General features: G+C 39.5%; 1 protein-coding gene across 6 annotated transcripts in view; it reads right to left on the reverse strand.

Moving 5' to 3' along the window:
- Positions 1-19399, reverse strand: part of MTA1 (metastasis associated 1) — a 229881-nt gene that overhangs the window by 20685 nt on the left and 189797 nt on the right. For 5 of the 6 annotated variants that reach the window (XM_051805107.1, XM_051805099.1, XM_051805091.1 and 2 more), the window contains 6 exons: positions 18811-18885; positions 12030-12088; positions 5148-5263; positions 4131-4282; positions 2304-2493; positions 1828-1917 (listed from right to left, as the gene is read on the reverse strand). In XM_051805107.1, coding sequence (XP_051661067.1) covers positions 1828-1917; positions 2304-2493; positions 4131-4282; positions 5148-5263; positions 12030-12088; positions 18811-18885 — 682 coding nt within the window. Of the gene's footprint in view, positions 1-1827; positions 1918-2303; positions 2494-4130; positions 4283-5147; positions 5264-12029; positions 12089-18810; positions 18886-19399 lie in introns of those variants that run through there. The other variant, XM_051805127.1, reaches the window with a different exon arrangement.

A 19399-nucleotide genomic window follows, 5' to 3' on the forward strand; every position in this document is an offset into this window, starting at 1 on the left:
AGTATACCTCCCTTTATATTCAAGTGATTTCAGTCAATAATTTTGACTTGCATTTGCTACTGATACAAAGCATATACATATATTTAGAAATTCACCGCTACTGAAGATGTTAAAATCAATGTCATTATATTACCCTAAAATAAGATTTGATAACAAAAGCACTTTGTATCTATTTCCATAATACTGTTCTCTGACAACATGGAGTGATTTTGGGGGTGCTGTATATTAAAAGCCAACTTTGGACAGTCATGAAACACTCCTTAACCCTGGGGAAATTACAACTTTGCCAGTTTTGCAAGGTTTATAAAAAATAAAATTTCCTAACTGGCCAAACAAGTGAGGATTCGAAGACCCACATAAAGAACCCATGGAGTCTGAATTTAAGCTTTGGGCCAAGGCAGAGATGAAGCACACGCTCTTCAACTGAAAAGATTCTGAGAAAGTTACCAGCAGCAGTAAATGGGATCTTCAACTGAGTTTTTTCTCTTACAGGTCCAACAGCAGAGTAACATATAACTTCAAGCCCACTAAGCACAACATCTCCAAAAATACATTCTTGCCAGTCCACAAGCATCCCTCCATTTCTTACCAGTGCATCAGCCTCCTTCCATTTCTATCATTACCTCAATAATCCAATGGAGACCCTGACACAGTGCAATGAAAACTCAAAATCTACTGCTACATTCTGTACAACTATTAAAAGAACAATTTTATCCAACAGTAAACTTCTCCCTTTACAGGCTTTCTTTTGCTGCACTGCAAGTATCCAAGGGTTCCTCAATCTGTGTATCCCATTAGTTTGCAGCAGAAGTACAACACTCAACAGAGAAGCAGTAAATATTTAATACACCCTCAGCCTTACAATATTGCATAAACAAAAATGTTCAAAGAAACCTAAAATCAGCTCCAGTGTTGCTTATCTAAATAAGAAGGCAATCAATTTCCTTGCTAGGCCGGGAGCCTTCAAAGAGCCCCCGTCCAAGCCGGCTTTCTGCGGTTAGACTCGCGTTTGGCTGCTGGAACCACCCGGGAAATGTCTGCAGGGTATCAACAGCAGCCGGCAACACCAGGGAAAACGATTCTGCATTCATCTGGAGTCAGCGCTGCCATGTCACGTAGCATCACTCTAGATGCTTCCAGCACCTAAAACTTACACCCAAGTCCTGGATGGAGATATTCAGTACTCTCCCACAGATCAGCTGATGAGGCCCAAGTCCTCTACAAAATTGTAATTAAAATAATAATTATAATAATAAAAAATTCCAAAAAACAAGGGGAAAGTAAAGAATGGACATATAGTCCCCTTGTCTAGTTTCAGAAAAGAACAGCCAGCAACTGAGTCACAAGCTGTGGGACACAGTGCTGTTCTAAATCCAAGAGGCTTCTTGGAGGACCCAACTGTATGAACTGCCTCCAGACAGCCCAAAAATTGGAAAAGTGGACAACCAAATATTCCCAAAATATTACGTTTATGCCTCTGTTAGCAGCTGGTAGCTTGTACCCACATACAACAGAAGCCACAGCAAACACATCCCTCCCTTCACATGAAAAAATTTCTGACACAGGTTGATGAGCCCGGAGTGGAGTGTGGAGCCACTAGGTCTGTCAGATTAAGCAGGAAAAGGAAAAAGGACAAGTTATTGGGAAGGTTTTCATGTTTGGTTTTGTTTTCTTTGGGGGATTTTTTTTGTTGGGCTTTTTTTAGTCCAGAATGAGCATCTAAATTTAGAACCAAATGGAAGAACCAGATGGTCAGCAGAATTGCCAGGAGGGTGTTTTCTATGGCTGGGGGCTTTTGCATTTGGTGGTGTTTGTTTTTTTTAATACCTAAATACCGGAGTACTGCTTCTAAAGGCTTTCGAACCACTTGCTTTAATAGCAATGGGTTTTCTGATGCCTCAGGTAAACGTGCTGTGCCTGTAAAACACAGAAAAATAATTAGAGGGTAAAGACATTTAGATACCAGAGTAAAACTAAATTAATAACTCCAGTGTCCTGAAAAAGCTCTCCCATTAAAAGAAATTTTACAGGTGGCAAGCATGTCTTGGCAACATGACACAAATGCAGGAGAACAACTCGATGTAACAGCAAACATGAATAAATTAAAACAGACAACTATATGAATTTTCAAAGTTATTTGCCTAGCCCACAATCGGTTAGAAGGCTTTGCAAATATAGCTAGAGTTTGTGAAACCCCTAGCTACATGCAAGAGAGCATCTCAACAAGCTGCAACTTGAACTTTACAGGAAAGGAGCCTCAAAGAGCTCCTTTGCAAGGAGGTCCCAGCTGCAGCACCACTCACATTCTGCTTTGATTGCTGCACTGTTAATAGGCAGATAGGGATGTCTTGCAGCATGCCAAGGGCGCAAGATATCTCGACATAAACGTCTGGCAATTCTTGTCAGTTTTGTTGTATGGAGATAGAAAGCTTGTCGTGTCTTCATAGCAAACTTGGGACTCCCACTGTTCCGTACTGGCACACCGTGAGGACTCTAAAGAGAAAGCAAAATAAAAACTGTTTCTAAAAAAATAATCAGAAAGTATGGTTTTAAAGAAGAGAAAGAATAGCATATAAAATCACTTTCAACTACTGACTCTGAGACATGAAAACAGAAATGGTATAGCAGATAAAAATACTTTCAGCCCAGCTATTCCCCATTTCCCAAATCTTATTCAAAATATCTCAAAGGATAAAATGAAGGTAAACCTTTTAACTTCACAGGGAAGTATTTATTTCTGTCCCAAGTTTTAAGGCAGGGATCCAAAGAAGTTACCTGGTGCTATCACATGATGTAGTGTTTATAGAGACAACAGAAAGACTCTGCAACTTTGGGTGCTTAGGGTTGCTCTGGATGCACAATGCAAGCTCCTTATAACAAAACTTTTGTAAGGAGAAGAAAATCAGGAAGGGCTGCGTGATGAAAATATACACCACAAACTCGCTTCTCAAAGCAAACATACTGCATGCAGGAAAGGTTTTGGCTCAAAATTACAAGAATTATTTTTAATTCTTACTCTGAACTCAACAAATGCACTCACAGATGTCAAATATTGGCTGCACGTAATAAAGAATACTACTGGAAGACACTTAGCAACTACAGAGAGCCTAAGCAGTATATTCTTCATGAAAAGCAACTAAATCAATCAAAAAAATAATGCAAGTAGTACCTTGTTATTTCAAACCTATCCCACAGATGGAAAACAGGAAGAAATTTCAGTTTGGGGAGAACAAGGCTTTCCCCCCTCTGACTATTTACATATTTTTTAATTAACAAACAAGAAGCATAAGGCTGATAAAATCTGGCAGTTATCTCAGCAATTAGGAGAAGCCTGGAAAGGACAGAGGTTAAACTGAAGAAATGGAAAGGGAATGATAGCAAAGAAAAGGAGAAAGGAAAGAAATTAACCTGAACCCAAAGTTCAGTGTGCACTATCCTCCTGTCCATGTGATGCAGCTACTTTTTCCAATCAGCCCAATGTCTGATGCTTCCAGATTGAACTTATACAAATTCAAAGAAAAATCCAAGAATTTTGATTTTCAAATAAAAGAGGAAAAATGAAACAGAAGCAGCTCATACAATGCTTACTCAAACCTACCCAAAAAGGAGGATTATTAAAAAAAACCCAGGCTGAAACAGAAAAACAAGATAAGGGATCTCTAAAAAGCCACTAGCTATTTGGGGTATCTAATTTTGAATGTGCCTTGGGAAAGCAAACAGTTTTCAGGAAATAATTAATTCCTTTTTGGGATTTAAAAAAAAAAAAAAAAAAAGTCCTCTTCCCCCTACAGCAAAAATCATGGAAACCAAATACCAGAAACACTGGCTGGCATTTCAGTTTTTCCCCATCTCCATTAAGTCATCCCATGCATTTGATGGCTAGTTTGCTAAACAAATGATGTTGTGTTTGTTTTTTTTTTTTCTCAGGGTAGTACTTGGCAACAAATTACTTCTAGCTGAAGCCAACGTGCCAACTTCTGCAAGACACGAAATACCAAACCCAAGGACAACAATGGAGGCTGAAGGCATTCTTTGGGCTGTTAAATATTTAAGAACAGTGTACAGCTAGTTAGATACCATGACACCCAGCTTTCCAGGTGAGAGCAGCAGCCTGCTCTGTGGGTACCTACCAAATTATTGCGGTTTGGTCCTGGTCTCTCCCCATCTAACCGTGTTGGCATTTTCAAGCCACCGTATTTCTTCCAGTAGGTCCAACAGGATGCACAGAGGCGACACTGCATGTTAGGGGGACCCCAAGAATACCACTGGTAAGACTGGGTGGCTAGAGATAACAAAGGTGGAAATTATATATATCCTTACACAGGATCACTTTTCAGAGCTTATTCTCTTTAGAACCATCACAAAAGAAAACCCACACACAGACAGAGCAAAGCTCAAACAGACTTTAAAAAACTGATAATGGCTTCACTGTCATCACCACTGTTAAATATACTTGTGATTTCAGCAGAATCAATTACATTAATTAATCTAAACCCCTTTCAAAACGTAAACAGAAAAAAACAACTATTAGGATGGGAAAACTTCCTGCCAATGGAACTGAAGGCTCTCATTTTGGAGGACTGGTAGACAACAACATCTGCAGAGCATAGCAGAGAGGGAGGATTGTCTTCAGGAACTCCCCATACATTAATTTTACAGCTAAAGAAAGTTCAGAATCTGTGACTTGACTTCTCATACAGTCTTACATTCCAGCTCCCCATAAAGAAACACAATCATTAGAACTCTATATATTAATATCAGGCAGCAGTCTGATATAGGAGTATCACATATTTTGAAATCTACTAAAAAATGATGAAAAAATTGTCAAATTCACACCTTGGTAATGTAAGTATTCACTCAATAGTTACCCACAACTATGCAGAACATTTACTAACTCCCCCTTTCATACTTTATAATTCTATTTACAAATATAACACCAGTAAGGAAAAAAACAACCAAACAAATGAAAACACCACCCCGAAAAACCCAACAAAAGCAGATTTGCCTAAAAGCTGCTATATTCAATTCTGCCCCTACACCCTTGCAAAGCTTGTCTGCCACCCCCACCACAACACAGCTGCTACTTTAAGGTTTACAACGCAGCACTCACTCTGCACACACAGCTGCCATGCTGGCACTGCACTTACTGTAACAGCTCTCACAGGCCCGTCCTGCTCCTGTGTTCTGTGTCTGGACTCCAGTACCATTTACCACTCCTGGTTTGACATTATTTACATTGATCTGGTTGGGGTTTGGCTTGTTACTTAAAACACAAAGCAAAAAGAAGGACAAGCATTAATTGAGGCATGTGATTTCTTACTCGGCTTTCGAAAGTATGGCCCAAAATGTTTGAAGATTTAAATTTCATTCGACACATGGTTTCTGGAACCAGCTGTACTTACCAGCAACCTGACTTCCACGAACACACTCTCTCCAATAATATTTAAATAACATCAATAATGAAAATAATGATAATTGGATGTCATTTACAAGAGTTCGAAACCTTTTAGAAAACAATAAATCAGTGAGGACAGGTAGGTATCTTATTAACTATCCCAGACATCCAAATCTAGGTGAAAAAAAGATCTCACCTACAGGTTCTTAACATGAGGGATATTTTACTTAAACCTCCAAAAAGAAGGCTTGGGAATGGAGCAGGAAATGTAGACAGAGAAAAGAGCAACCTCTGCTTTATTCAGGGGAATATAACCCTAAACTGCAGTCACAAATATTTCCATTTGTCTTACTGCAAAGGTTTGCATCATGTGGCCACAATTCCCACAAGTACATCCAACACATTATAACAACATCCGAATCACCTCACCCTATCCCTATACCCTCTTTAAAACGCTGATTTCAGGAAAAGAGGGGGGAAAAAAATCCTACTAGCAGGAGCTGAGAATGGAAGGGGAAACAAAACCTTGGCACAGAGAGTAATATGGAATGGTACAGAATCTCTGCAGAGGAAGAGGTATCTGAGGCAGAAAATGAGACATTAAAAAACATCCTTGGCATGGGTGGGAACGAGAAGGACAGAGTATCAATATTGCACTGACAGGACTTCTGGGGAATGGAGGAAGATGGAAGAAGTCACACACAAAGTTTCAGACAAGAATACACAAGGAGTTATCAAATATGCAAGGACTCCTGGGTGCTGTTAGGACTTCACATTATAGAAGCAACAAAGAGCAGGCTGGCTTTGGAGCCAACTGCTGAACACAACCCCGAACTGCACTGCTGATTACACTTCCCTCATATTCTTTTACCTGAAGACTGCAGGGAGTGGGTATATTCCTTTTATTTCCAAGTAATAAATTCTGTGATTTGGAATCTGTTTATTCAAGCAGAAATATCTTTAAGTGGCTTTCTAAAAACCCATTTTCTTACACATTAGTTGCACACTGACACAGAAGTCCCAGTGATTTTAGTGACCCAACATACTTATTACGCTTCAGCCTGGCTACTGCTGCAAAAACAGCATTGTGGGAATACAGCCAAAATAATTTCTTTCTAATGGGGTATCAGTATTAGGTTTCACATTCTCAGCAATGACCCCTGAAAGCAAAGGAGTTCCAAGTGCTATAATTCTGAAGACAACTGTCCCTCCCAGCTCCAGAACAAACCCAAATGCCGGTGGAAAGCTGACACTGCCCTGGAAGCCAGAAGGTCACCCTTCTTATCAGAAAATGTCAAATCAGGTCCTGAGATACACAGTTCAGGAAAGCTCCATTTCTATAGAGACAAAATAGGTTCTGCTGTGAATGAACTACAGGAACCACACACATGTTGTGTAAGGAGGCACGAGGGTGTTTGTCCAGTCGAGGAAAAACTTCTGATAGTGTTCTCACTGTAAAGCTCAGGGCCTTTCTGCAGCAGAGAAAGCTCAGGAGGCCAAGTGGCACAGGAACACTGTAAGTAGTTGTTGCTGCAGTACATTGAGCAGCACATACACAGCCCAAAAGCAGCACAGGAGGCGAAGAAAAAGGCATTCAGATTAATTAACAAGCTTGATAAGGTTTTCATCTCCCTTTGCTTATTAATTCACCCAGCTCTTACAAAGATTAAAGTGTTTCAGAGTGCTTATCAGAATGGCACGAAATTCTGACACCACAGATGGCAGGAGATCTGCAGGCACGTTTAACAAAGGGGCAGTTGAAAGAGGGTACATTCACACACTACTTTGCTCTGGGATGTCACTATAGTAACCTGCAGCAAAAGAACTTTTGCCAATGATTCACTAGCAAACTCCATGTGCAAACATTACCAAAGACACTGCAAAACAAACAGCCCTCACAGTTGAACACTGTTACAAGTGGCATTGCTTGACAGAGCAGAAGACTGAAGTAAAGAAAATTAAAGCTTTATGGCTTAACATCAGGCATGTTGCTTCCCTTCTAAACCCTGGATTTATCCTCCAAAAAGGCAGTAAAAGAGTCTGAAATCCATCAGTAAATCCCAGCAAAGCACATTCAAAGAACTGAGATCAGAAAGGAGGGTGATGGCCTGACTCCACTGTCCTCTCTATGACCATTATCAAGCTTGTATTTAAACACAAGTGGAAGGAATGCCCAGGTGAAAGCTGATCACCAAACCATCCTGATCAGCAGGACTAACATGCTATAGTTGTGCCAAACTTCAGGATTTTGAAACACTACAATTAACGAAGATGCAGCAAGCACCAGAAACTGTCCTGCTCCAAAGCTAAGGTCAAGTCTCAAAGTGGCAGTAATAATAAAATTCAGGAAGATAATGTTTTCATCATATGAGAAGCAAAAAGCTCATAATTGTTGACGATATGTTAATTAAACTTGCTTGATATAACCAAAGCCTGCTACAGCTATTAACAAGAGAACCGAATGAGTAAGAGGATGAATCATTAAGCAATTAATGAAGCTGAAGAGAAAGATGCAAATAAGGTAGTGAGAATACTGATGGTGTGGCAAACTACCATTTCTAGTTCTTGTATCAGGAATGGAACTCTTAAAGAGGTTTCAGTTGTGAAGGAGCAGTGAGTTATGCTAGAACTGGGACCACGAAATGCAGACTTCTGGGCTGTATTCTGCAGAAGATCAGTCTCAACTGAAGAGATTAAGGTAATAAAGCACATGCAGAAAGAAGGCACTGGAAGCCTGTCAACGTGAACTGAAGCCCCTGCCCCAAAAAAACCCAACCTGAAGATAATCCTGAACCCCACAGGAGACTGAAATCACTTCACTAGATGACTGGCTAGCATTTGACCCACAGCACGGTGATAAAATTTTTGTTGTTAGAAATAATTATAAACTTAATACCACCTAGTGAATGTTTCCTGTTATTAAAGGAATCATCTGTGCTAAATGCACCAGAACAATTAAGAAATAAAGCCTCAGTAATAAAAACAATTCAAAATCCTTTGTGAGGAACATTTATGCCATTTATCTCTAGGTAAATGCAATTGTCTGGATTCCTTATCCAGGCAACAGAGAGGTGAGCTCTTCTCACAACTCTCCAGGCTCCTGGAAATACCCACTTCTAAGAACAGGTCTAATGACCCCTATAAACAATGCTTTTTGAAGAGGAGCTTTCTCCAACAAAATGTTGAAGATCGCCATTTTAACTAGCACAGCTCAGAAGAAAGAGCAGTGTTACACCTTTAAGTTTTCCATGCTGCAATAGACCTCTGCACAATGAAACAGGGAAGAAAAAAAAAAGTCTTGCTCCTCCAGCAGAGGACAACCAAGAAACAAAGCATTATCTTCTCTGAACTATTCCTCCAGTTTCCCTGTTGGCTTCACAAAAGGGGCACAGCAGGGAGAACAGTATTTCCCTGCTTCACATGTCTTTGCGAGGCAGCGTTTGCAGCTTGTCAAAGCGCTTTGAGATTCTCGGATAAAATACTGTAAATAGAATGTATTAATTTACATTTACAGATGTACAGCTAAAATTCATGTTTTACATCAATACATTTTGGAGACTAAAGATTGTATGAAGCAGTTCATTCTTCCCTTTCTGTTCTTAGCCCTTCTGATATCACTTAGATCAAAGCAAAGGAGAGAAAAGCCACACAAAATTGGATGTCTCAGCCTCCATGACTTCAGACGTCCTAATCCCAAAAAGCACCAGCTACACAACAAGACTGTCATCAAAAAGAAGCAAGTACATAGGATGCCTGTAAGATTAGTAAAACCAGAATATGACTTCCACAACAGCCTGAAGGGTATGTTTGGGTACACACTAGAAGGAGAAAGAGACTGAGACTACACCTGCATGAAGAAAGGTCTCCAAGCCCTGCATTCACATTGGAGGGTGGCAGAATGAGGCATGTGAGAAGGTGGAATCTCTTTGTGCATTCAGGCTGCCGCTGCTGCTTTAACACCACTCCCACTGACAGAGACAGTGCTACAGAAAACAACTGAACCATTTTTTTCAGTAATTCCTAAATGCAGAACTTAACTGGTTTTATACTTTTTCCTTTCACCAGGAAAGCACATTAGTGCTTTTCAACCAAAGGGCTGCACCACAAAGCCGTATACACAGACATTTGGTTCAGTCACGTCAACTACAAATGTCTGTCCCAAAACCAAGGTTATTCTTGGAAGAGGCACATAAGTGTTTGTCCAATCTAGGACAGAAGTGTTTTTTCTAAGATGTTGGTTTACGACTTGATAACCTCACATCAATTACCTGTATGACTCTCCACGCTTCAGTTACCTGCATTAATAAATTTGGGGCACAGCCTCAAGTTAAAAAATACCAACTCTAATGCTTCACAAAGAGCTGTTATTTTTCATTGTGTAACAGGTATGTGACCCTTAAAGGTAGCTTCTATTCTCTTTCTTATTATTATCCTCCTCTCTCCTACATTTTCTTATTAACATCACGACAAGAGTCCTATCAATGGAAGACAGCCAGAGACAAAAAAAAAAGATAAAACTGTTTAAATCTGATATCCTTTGGGGTCTCTCCCTGCCAACAATTCTACACCAGCTACTGCTGGAATAGGTTTCAGTCAATCAGCTGATTTGCTTCTGCATAGGTCTTGTGATAGCCTACATCAAGTAATTTATTTTTGGGGTGACAAGTGAATCATTATGGTTCAAGCCTTGAAACAGGAATGGGCTCAGTAACACGATAAGGACAAATCAATAACATTGATATTTAGATTCCTACACCGTGTATTGCTATTACAAGCCAAGAAAATAATCTTCTTCTAGGTATGCATGCACTACCTATGTGCCAGACCTCGTACTGAAACTTGAATAGAAATAATCCAAAAGCTTAGAAATACTTAATTGTTGCCACATTTAGAGCTATTAACAGCAAAAAAGCAGCAGAAACGTTCATGCAGCATTTAATAAATCACATACACAACTGCTACTTTTCCTGATACGTGTGAAAGGAGATTGAAGAAAGAGGAAAATCTGATTCCCATTTCATCAATTAAACAATATGTAAGTTAAGGTATAACACTCACAGAATCAACCATGACTGGAAATCAGAGCCAGAGACATGGGTAGAGACAAATCTTTTCCCGAAGCAGGGAGGTAAGTTGCTGATTTTATTGTATTCTCTAGATAGGAACAACAATTACCTTGCTGAGGTACAGTGCTGAGGGATAAGACACCACTCCAGACAGCCATTATTGAATGAGCACCACAACCTTTCAAACACAAAGCCCTACCTACATACGTTATAATCCAAGAGCAGCAGCAGGACTACCAGGCTCTCTTGTCTGCAATATCCTTTTGCATCTGCAGTCTAAATTACATTGCCTTTTGCTTTACGAGCTTATCACATTGTGAATTCATGTTTAAGTCGAGGTCCAGTGTCCCTCTGCAGAGTAAGAGCGTCCACAGAAAGCAATACTGTTGAGAAACTGCATGACAAGAAATCTATTTGGCTTCACTCTGAATATTACACCTCATTTTTAGAAAATTCACCTGAGAGATATTGACATATTTCAAAGCAAAAAAGAAACCCTCTATTTTCAGAAGAAAAAAGGGACTGTCTGGCAAGTTAAATATATAAAAATTAGTTTTGTCTAAAGTAGCAGAACAGATGGTAGAAGTTCATAAATATTTAAAAGGAGATAGCATAAAAGAGTAAAGGAGTTATTGGGGATAATACACAGGGGAACATAGCTGGGAGTGAAAGTTGAAAAGAGAAAGGGCAGAGCAGACTAGAAGTTCTGCATTATAGCAACTGTTGATTGGCTATGCAGAGGAAATGTAATAGAAAACATTTTATTAAGATTTTTGTTTTAAAATGCATATACCTGCATTATATATTAAGAATAATATGTCATTATATACAATATATACTCTATATAGTATATATTTTAATATATTATTTTTTACAGAGAGAGAAATTTGTATATAAAAAAAAATTACATTAGAGAACAACCATGCATTGGTGATCCACTGCTGACAAGAATTAAGAAAAACAGAAGTTACTGAGCAGTTAATTAGCTACCCTTTTGTTCGTGACTGTGACCTTGCCAGCAAGCCCCCAGCTCCTAACCCATATAAAAATAAAAAATTAGAAGTTAAGTAACGGTCACTTCAGGATGGGAATGTTACACAGGATGAAGGAAGTGAGCAACATGACAGCACAGCATCCTAAGCAGGAAAGCCCCACAGGGAAAGTCCTCTGCTGCCCATGGAGGAAATACCCTGTGTCCCACAGTGGAAGGTCAGCATGTGGAACCAGCCTCAACACTCATAAGCAGCAGCGCAAGCACAGAGGGAGGAGCTGCTTTGTTCCAGCCAGCTCTGAAATACCAAGGCTATTGTGTTTTCTTCCACAGGGCACCTAGTTTATCAGTATCAGAGTGGTCAGCATTAACTCAGTAAAAATAAAAAGGAATTCAAGCATCAGCTGAAGGTTGGTTATACTGGTATCCTAATTTAATAGTTCTCTGACATGTTTGTTCAACTATGTCCCTCATTATGCAAATAAAGCAAATATACAGTACTGGCAGGCCATGGAAACTGCTACACCAGTCCCTCTACAATGAGATAGGAAACAAAACAATACAAAAAGATACTTACTAGTTGGGTATATACACTTGTTTTAGCTTGCTTTCTGCTTCTGCTGCTTTCAATCGTTTCTTTGAATAGAAAGAATAGAAAAAAGAAAACAGTTAGAATTAAAATAAAATAAAAGCTATTTTACCCGAGAGTCAAGTAATACACTTATAAAAATTTTAGCAGTTCTTATGACATTTACCTTTTACTGAGCAGCTACCACTAAACCTTTTTCCAACAAGAAAATATCCACCCAAGATAATCGTGGGCATCAAATAACTCTGTACACAGCTTTTCAAAAAAGTCAGAGATGCCAAGCTACTATTAATAAGGACAAACTTTTCATTCACATTCATGTCAACACAAATTGTTCCCCCCACAACCGTTTTTTTAACTTTTTATTTCCCCTGCAGAGGAAGATCTGACACATCAGTGTGTTGATTCTCCATGATAACATTCAGTAATTGGACAGTAACAGATATAGCAATGCACCCTCTCCATCACAGTTCCTGAACAGGTGCAGCAATTCAAAGAGTTTCAAGGAAGACTTTTGTGTTGATACCCCTGAACTTCTGAGGCTTAACTGACACAGAAGATTTTATTTAAGCATTAAGAAGGCCAGGAGCTTCAAACCTTCACCATTTAAAAAGTAAGAGAGACACTGAGGTTCAAGCTTGCTCTTTATTACATCTGCAAAATAAATTTAGGGTGAGCCTCTGAAGGTCTCTAGTCCAACCCTCTGTTCAAAGCTGGTAACAATGGCCTGCATAAAGCCACAACAATGTTTTCCAGGCAAACAAGCAGCACTGTGATATTCCAGACAAACAGGTTAGCTTAGCATTTGCTAAGCAGCAGCCTCAAGGCACAGTCTAGGAAAATAATTGTAAAGCTGAAGTCAGTATCTTCATAGAAGCAGGAAGTGCCAGAAAATGTAATAACATTGAAGAGTGTGTCACTGAGGAAATGGACAAACATAAAAATCCTTTTTACAGGGACACCTTGGACACACATAATAATGATGAAGTAAATGTTTTCTGTGAGCATAAAGCTTTGATCAGGACAGTTTTGAACAACAGTTTTTCCATTTGATAGTCTGACAGCTCCTCACCAAAGCTCTCCAGGTTCCTAAAGAATTCCCCTCTTCCCTTTTCCTGCAAATAATAGTCGACCTATCTTAGAAATCAAAGAATTAAGTTGTCGGACAACAGAGCAAGGACCGAGAAAACAGAACTTCTGAAAGTTTTCCTGGGATTACAAGTACACCTTCAGAGAGCTGCACTCTCTCTGGCTGACTCCCTTCTGCTGGTGTAGGCCAGTTTCCAAGATTGCTTCTGTTAAACCTCACCTAGGACAGGAACTGCTGCCTGAAAACCAGCCTCAAGAAAACCCCAATGAAGACTTTGTGGAGACAGTCCTTATCAATCCTACAGACTTGGAGGAACCAACAAGAAATGTTTTGCTGGCAATCAGTAATGGAACTAAAGAGTTCTCCCTTTGAATACAAACTACAAATTCAAGTTGAACGTTTTCAAGCTACCCTACCTGAGCATTTTTATGTAAGAAACAAAAGCACCCAACGAGAGGCCTCAAAAACTGCTGTGACAATGGTTCTCCAAACAGCATCAGAAATCCTCCTCTACCTTCCAGAGGTACAGGAGGCACTACGCAAAAAACCCCATCCTTTAACAAAACGTATGCTCAGGTGCCTTTCTGCTCAGGAACTGGAGGCTGTTCCACCCACAGCCTCAAATATAAAGGAGGACTTGATGCTCCAGGCACAGACTGCTGTAGGGAAGTTACATTAGGAGATGAACAGTCATAGAGCTCATAGTCTCCCCAGGAAATACATGGAAACCCAACATCAGATACTGATTAACAGCTTAAAATACTGCTTGGTGAACAGTACAGGAAACCAACTTCCTTGAGACCTAAGCAAGAAATTCAGAAAACTTACACTAGCGGAGAACTGTTGGTTTTTTAAATTTCTAGACTGAGAGGGAAAAGCTGCAGTTTTCTCGACAACATCTCCCATTATGTTAAGACAGTGTTGGAAATACATGAATGTAAGAGCTTCACCCAAGCATGCAGCATTATCAGCATCTGAAATATTCTACTGTCCACAATGTAAAGTCATTTGCCTTGGGGACGTGGTTAATTCAGAGTATTAAGCAGCATTCTCGTAGTAAACAGGTGATGAATGTTAACCTCATACCACAGATTTCCTTTGTTACTGATGACCCTGGCATGAGCTCTGAGCTAACAACTGCCATAGATCACTGGACCTTCCAATACCCTCCTCTCCTGCAGCTGCCTGGGGATCAGCACAGTGTACAACATGAAGCATACACCCTTACTACAAATAGTATACAAGGAAAATTGAAGGTTTCCAGAAGGTACCACAATGTCCTGGATAAGAAGAGGTTTTGCACTAAGTACCTGCAGCTGTGGGCAATCGATAGACCAGATATGATGAGTTTCCTATTTCCTGACAGTGGCCAATTCCAGAAGGTACAAAAGAAGGGGGCCTGAGATGCAGTCATGCACAATTTCAGAATAATCCCTTCCCTGAGAGAGTGCTTTGCTAGGTCCTTTGCCAGTTATTAATTGATCTGTGCCTGAAGCATATTTACACTATAAATTCTTAATGCTGTCTGATGTAGTTATGAATGTCCTCACCCACAGGAAAAACCCTAAACATTTGTAACTTTTTCTAGTAGTTTGGCCTAAAATAAATCTTTTCTCTTTCAGTTATTTATATACACACATCTTAAGAGGATATACTTATTTACCTCATCATATTTTCCCCATCTATAAAAGGAAGATATTACCAACTTGTCTATCCCCTGGGGACCAAGGGATTAAAGTACTAAGCACTGTACATTCAAGTTGGTGCAAACATCTGTCCTTTATATATCCTCTCTCTAGATTTGATATCTTTCACTCTATCCACTGGGCTTGAAAGAGTTTTATAACACATGACGTATAAGAGCAAATGTTTGTGGTCCTTTTCTAAAGAGTGAACCATTTATAAAGAGGAAATAACAGAAGAAAATCAGGAACGTTGGGGATACTTCAACATTCACAATGCAAGAGTTGGGATGGTAGACAGCACAGAGATGCCTCAAACATTCTCAAATATTAAACCTTTATTTTTTTATGATAGGGAAAATAAATCGCATTTTCTGGATTTAGAGGAGAACTTTCACACTGCTTAATCTTTTTCAAACCTCTGAATATAAAAATATGGTATATACAAGGGCAGATGGGGAGATGGGACAGAAAAGGGAGTTAAGTCTGTGATGCACTTGGGAGAAATGTTTCCAGCTGCTTGTGCTCCACCAACACATGTCAGAACTGAGGGGTGGTACCTACAGTTTCTGGCAGTTTTGGCAAGCAAGTGACAGAGTTCCACAATACTGCAGTTTTAACAGGAGTTGTTTGGGGATAAAATATCCTACGTATGTGGAAAAACATTTCATTGATGTTATTTCTACATTGCTACACACAGGACTTTATGAAGGCTGGTACATTAAGACATCACTCACAGCCCTCAGCTAGGTACAAAGCAGGCCTGTTTCCTTAATAAAGATGTTTCCTATCTGCATCAAGACTGCCCCAGAGCTCCCTACCTCACTGAGTCAAACATAAGGGCACTTCCACTTTCTCCAGTATCTTCCCAATACTATACATACCTTAAAATCGATTTTCTCTGTCTACTCCTCCTACACTTTTCTAATGGCGCTTCCACATAAGAAATAGAACAGTGGAAACTCATAGTATTTGACCTTCCTCTTGAAGTTACCTGCTCCTCAGACACAAATAAAATGTAAGAAGTAAAGCCTTTCACTCTCAGAAAGCATATGACTAATTCCAAGTCATCTACCACCTCCATGTCAGAGTTCTTCTCAACCTATGAAAAGTTTAATGTTTTTAAAGTTTTTAGGACTTCCCCTCATGATATGCAAAACAGTAGAAGCATTTACAAATATCTAAAAAAAAAGAAAAAAATCACCCTGAAATTCACCACTAGGTAAGAACTCAACCTCTACACTGAAAGAAAATGTAGCCAGACATCACATCAACTCGGAAAGCTTTCAAAGCACTGAAGGAAGCCAACAAACAGCAGATAAATTGGTCAATGCCATTTCAAATCTTCCTGAGTCAGAAATATATTATCTTGTGAATTAACACAGGAAATCTGTCCCAAGAAAAGAATGCATTCAAAGGGGACCCGGGATACTGAATTTGGAATGCACCACACTCATTTTCTTCAGAAAAACTCTGAAAGGGTGTCTTTGACAGGATAGCTCTTGGGATCACTTTGGAGAGGGGTTCAGGAGCCTACATTAAACCACAAATTCTGTGTTGACATTGCAGTAGAATTACTCCTTCTAGCAGTTCTGTTCTTGGAGGGTCAGTCCTTCCCTTGAAATGACTGAACTCCTGATTATGCTGGTAATCTTCAAAAGCATGGGGTAAAATAAAAATTACTGGATCAGAGATCCAAGTGCACGCTCCAAAAGAAGTCAATTTGCACTTATCTCAATATTGTGAGTGTCCTACTGACAAGACAAGGAAGTGCTGCATTAAGCCTTTCCATCTTAGGTACACCAAGCATGAGTACACTTTATTGTTTAGTTCTCAGAATGGGCCTTCTGTTAAAGGCAACTCAAAATGTCCCTTCCTCAGGGGCAAGAAACAGATAGATTCTACTTCAGGATTATAGCAGTGCTTTCTCATGCCAAGAAACTGTCAAGGGAAACACAGAAGGATGTAAACAGCTCCCAAGTAACTGTTGCTTTTTCATCCAAGCAGGCAATTGGTTGGTGAGAAAAAAATCTTTATTCCTATGTTTTGTAACTCACAGAAACAGACAGTTTAAATGGACTTTTAGTCTTCATTCAAAGATTCTACGAGAATAAGCAAGTTATCAATACTTTTATTAAAGACAATAACATACAGACTTGAAATATAATTTAATCATCTTCTTGGAAAGAGGGAAGTGGAAGTGTAACTTGGGATACACACTTTTCATATCCTTACTTTGCATATTTTCAATATCTTATGTACACAAATGCTATTAGCCCCCAAACCATTTTGTGGTAATAGACCAAGGAAAGATTCTGCATAGATCAAACATGATGAAGAAACAGATGGAATAAGTGGCAACAGATGTGCTTTGCCAAAGACTTTGCACTCATCAAGTAGAATATAAATGTAATACACCATTATTTCAACTACAATTTCCTATGCTTTCTTTGTGGTTACATATTGATAGCCCTTTCAAGTTTTTTTATAAATGTTTCATGGTATTATTTGCTCGTACAAGCCAGGAATTTGAGATGAGGTCTTCAGCTCAGTTCAGATTTAATTGATGTGGTATCTCTGCACTGCAATTTCAACCAGTTCAGCTTACACTCACTCATACTGTCTCCTAAGTGCAGAGTCTCTAATTGGAAATTTTCCCCAAATCCTACTCCCTGGTAGACTCCTAGGCAGTACATGTAAGGTATCATATAACCACGATAGAAAACCCAGTGCACAGGAATAGAGCAAAACAGTACAAGAAAATGTAAGTTTGTTGTGTTTTTTAACTGCTGCAAGAACAAATAAAGTATTTTGCACAGCTATCCCTTCTGCAGTTTTCCTTATGTAATGACAAACTTTATGGAAGTGGAAATAGCAATGGGGAAGGAAAGACCATGCCTTCATTTCTCCAGAACCATTTTTCCCCACCAGCTTCCATCACCATCCCACTTTCCTACCTTCCTTGTCAGAAGGAAAAGTTTCAATCAAAGAATGAACTTGGGAAAATATTGGAATGAAGATGCCATTAATAATTTTATTAAAAGTAAAGTCTTTTTTTTTTTGTATCAGTTATGTTTCTTGTTTGTCCTGAGGACCCTTCTACAATTTAAACAGTGTCCTGACCAGAAAGAAAATGGTAAAAAAAAAAATCACATTACAGATCAAGGTGCCCAAATATTAGCACATGGCAAACATTGGTCAATGCCTCAGGCATCTAGTCTTTACCCCAGGCTGAATATCCAAGGAAGCATGTTAAGGCAAAGTATTTTGATTAACTCCAATTTTTCTGATACTTCAAATAGATGCCTCAGCATTTTAAATTTCTCCCTTCTTTTACTTGATTTTCCTATTAAATATTGTAAGTAGTTTTCAGCAACTGACACTCTGCAACATTTTGCGTGTTGCTTCAATTGTGCTTGCTTTATTTCAGGAACCAACCAGCCTTCATATTTAAACACGTAGAGATAAAAATGATTGTAAACACCAGTCAAAGTTGATTCTCAAGTATAACGTGTCTGGGAATTTGAGCCCTCAACACTTCCCAGACAAACACTTCACTTGCAGAGCTTACATGGGGGAGTCTCATGCATCTGCCACCAAAGTCATTGGCAGGAGCAGCAGAGAATCAGCGTGGGTGCCTCTTGTACAGCAGCTAACCCCCCCAAAAAAAGTCAGTGAAGTTAATGCTGACCTTGAACTCTACAGGCAGAAAGTAACTGCACTGCCTTCCTCTGCTGAATTCCAAAACAGACATTGGAAAGCTCCAAACAAACAGGGTAGCAGCAAACATGAAAACAATGTACTCCTGCCACTGCTACCTGTTTGTATCTACAGAGCAGCTGAAGGGTTTAGTGACAGGAAATCGTTCAGATCATAACAGAACCCACCTAACGGAAAGGCTGAACCCCAAGAGGGAGAATAAAGCAACAAGGCTCAGTTTCACAGGCAAGGAAAGCAACTTTGGTTAGAATGGAAGAGGTGATTCTGACTCTCTTACCTGCTGAACGTATCTGTCTGTAGTTTTCCACATATAGTAATATTCTATTATGCTTGTTAAGGACTTCCATGGGAGCTAGGGACACAAAGGAAAAGCAGCAGTCATCGAAGGGAGCTGGCACACAGACTCACAAATTCACAGGATTCCTCTCACTGACAGTTTGTAGCAGAATCTTGCAACTACTAACCCTCCTCACGGAAAAAAAATAGAAGACAAGTCAGTGTCTGAATCTCCCAAGGACATAAGATGCACATGGGACACAAGTTAAATTAAATGCCCTTTCAGAAACATAGTTTTCAGAGTAGAAGTGGAGCAGGTTACAGGTAGATCTTCATGGTGCATTGGCTCCACAGTAAACCATTCAAGAGAGGCACAATGTGGAAGGGAGCCCACAGGCTCAGACTCTCTGAGAAGGAGAGACTCAAGCAAGAGCCACAACTACAGTATCCCAGTTCCAATTTACTTGGTTTCAATGGAGCTGGCCTATTAAAAAAAAAAAACAAACAAAAACCCACCAAAACACAAACCCAAAACAAACTACTAACAGAATCATGCTCTGCCAGCTCTATTCTCTGCATGAGAAGCACGA

The sequence above is a fragment of the Manacus candei genome, unplaced genomic scaffold (assembly GCF_025592945.1).
Source record: "Manacus candei isolate 608988 ecotype Guabito, Panama unplaced genomic scaffold, ASM2559294v1 h1tg000005l, whole genome shotgun sequence".
In the NCBI taxonomy this organism is placed as follows: domain Eukaryota; kingdom Metazoa; phylum Chordata; class Aves; order Passeriformes; family Pipridae; genus Manacus; species Manacus candei.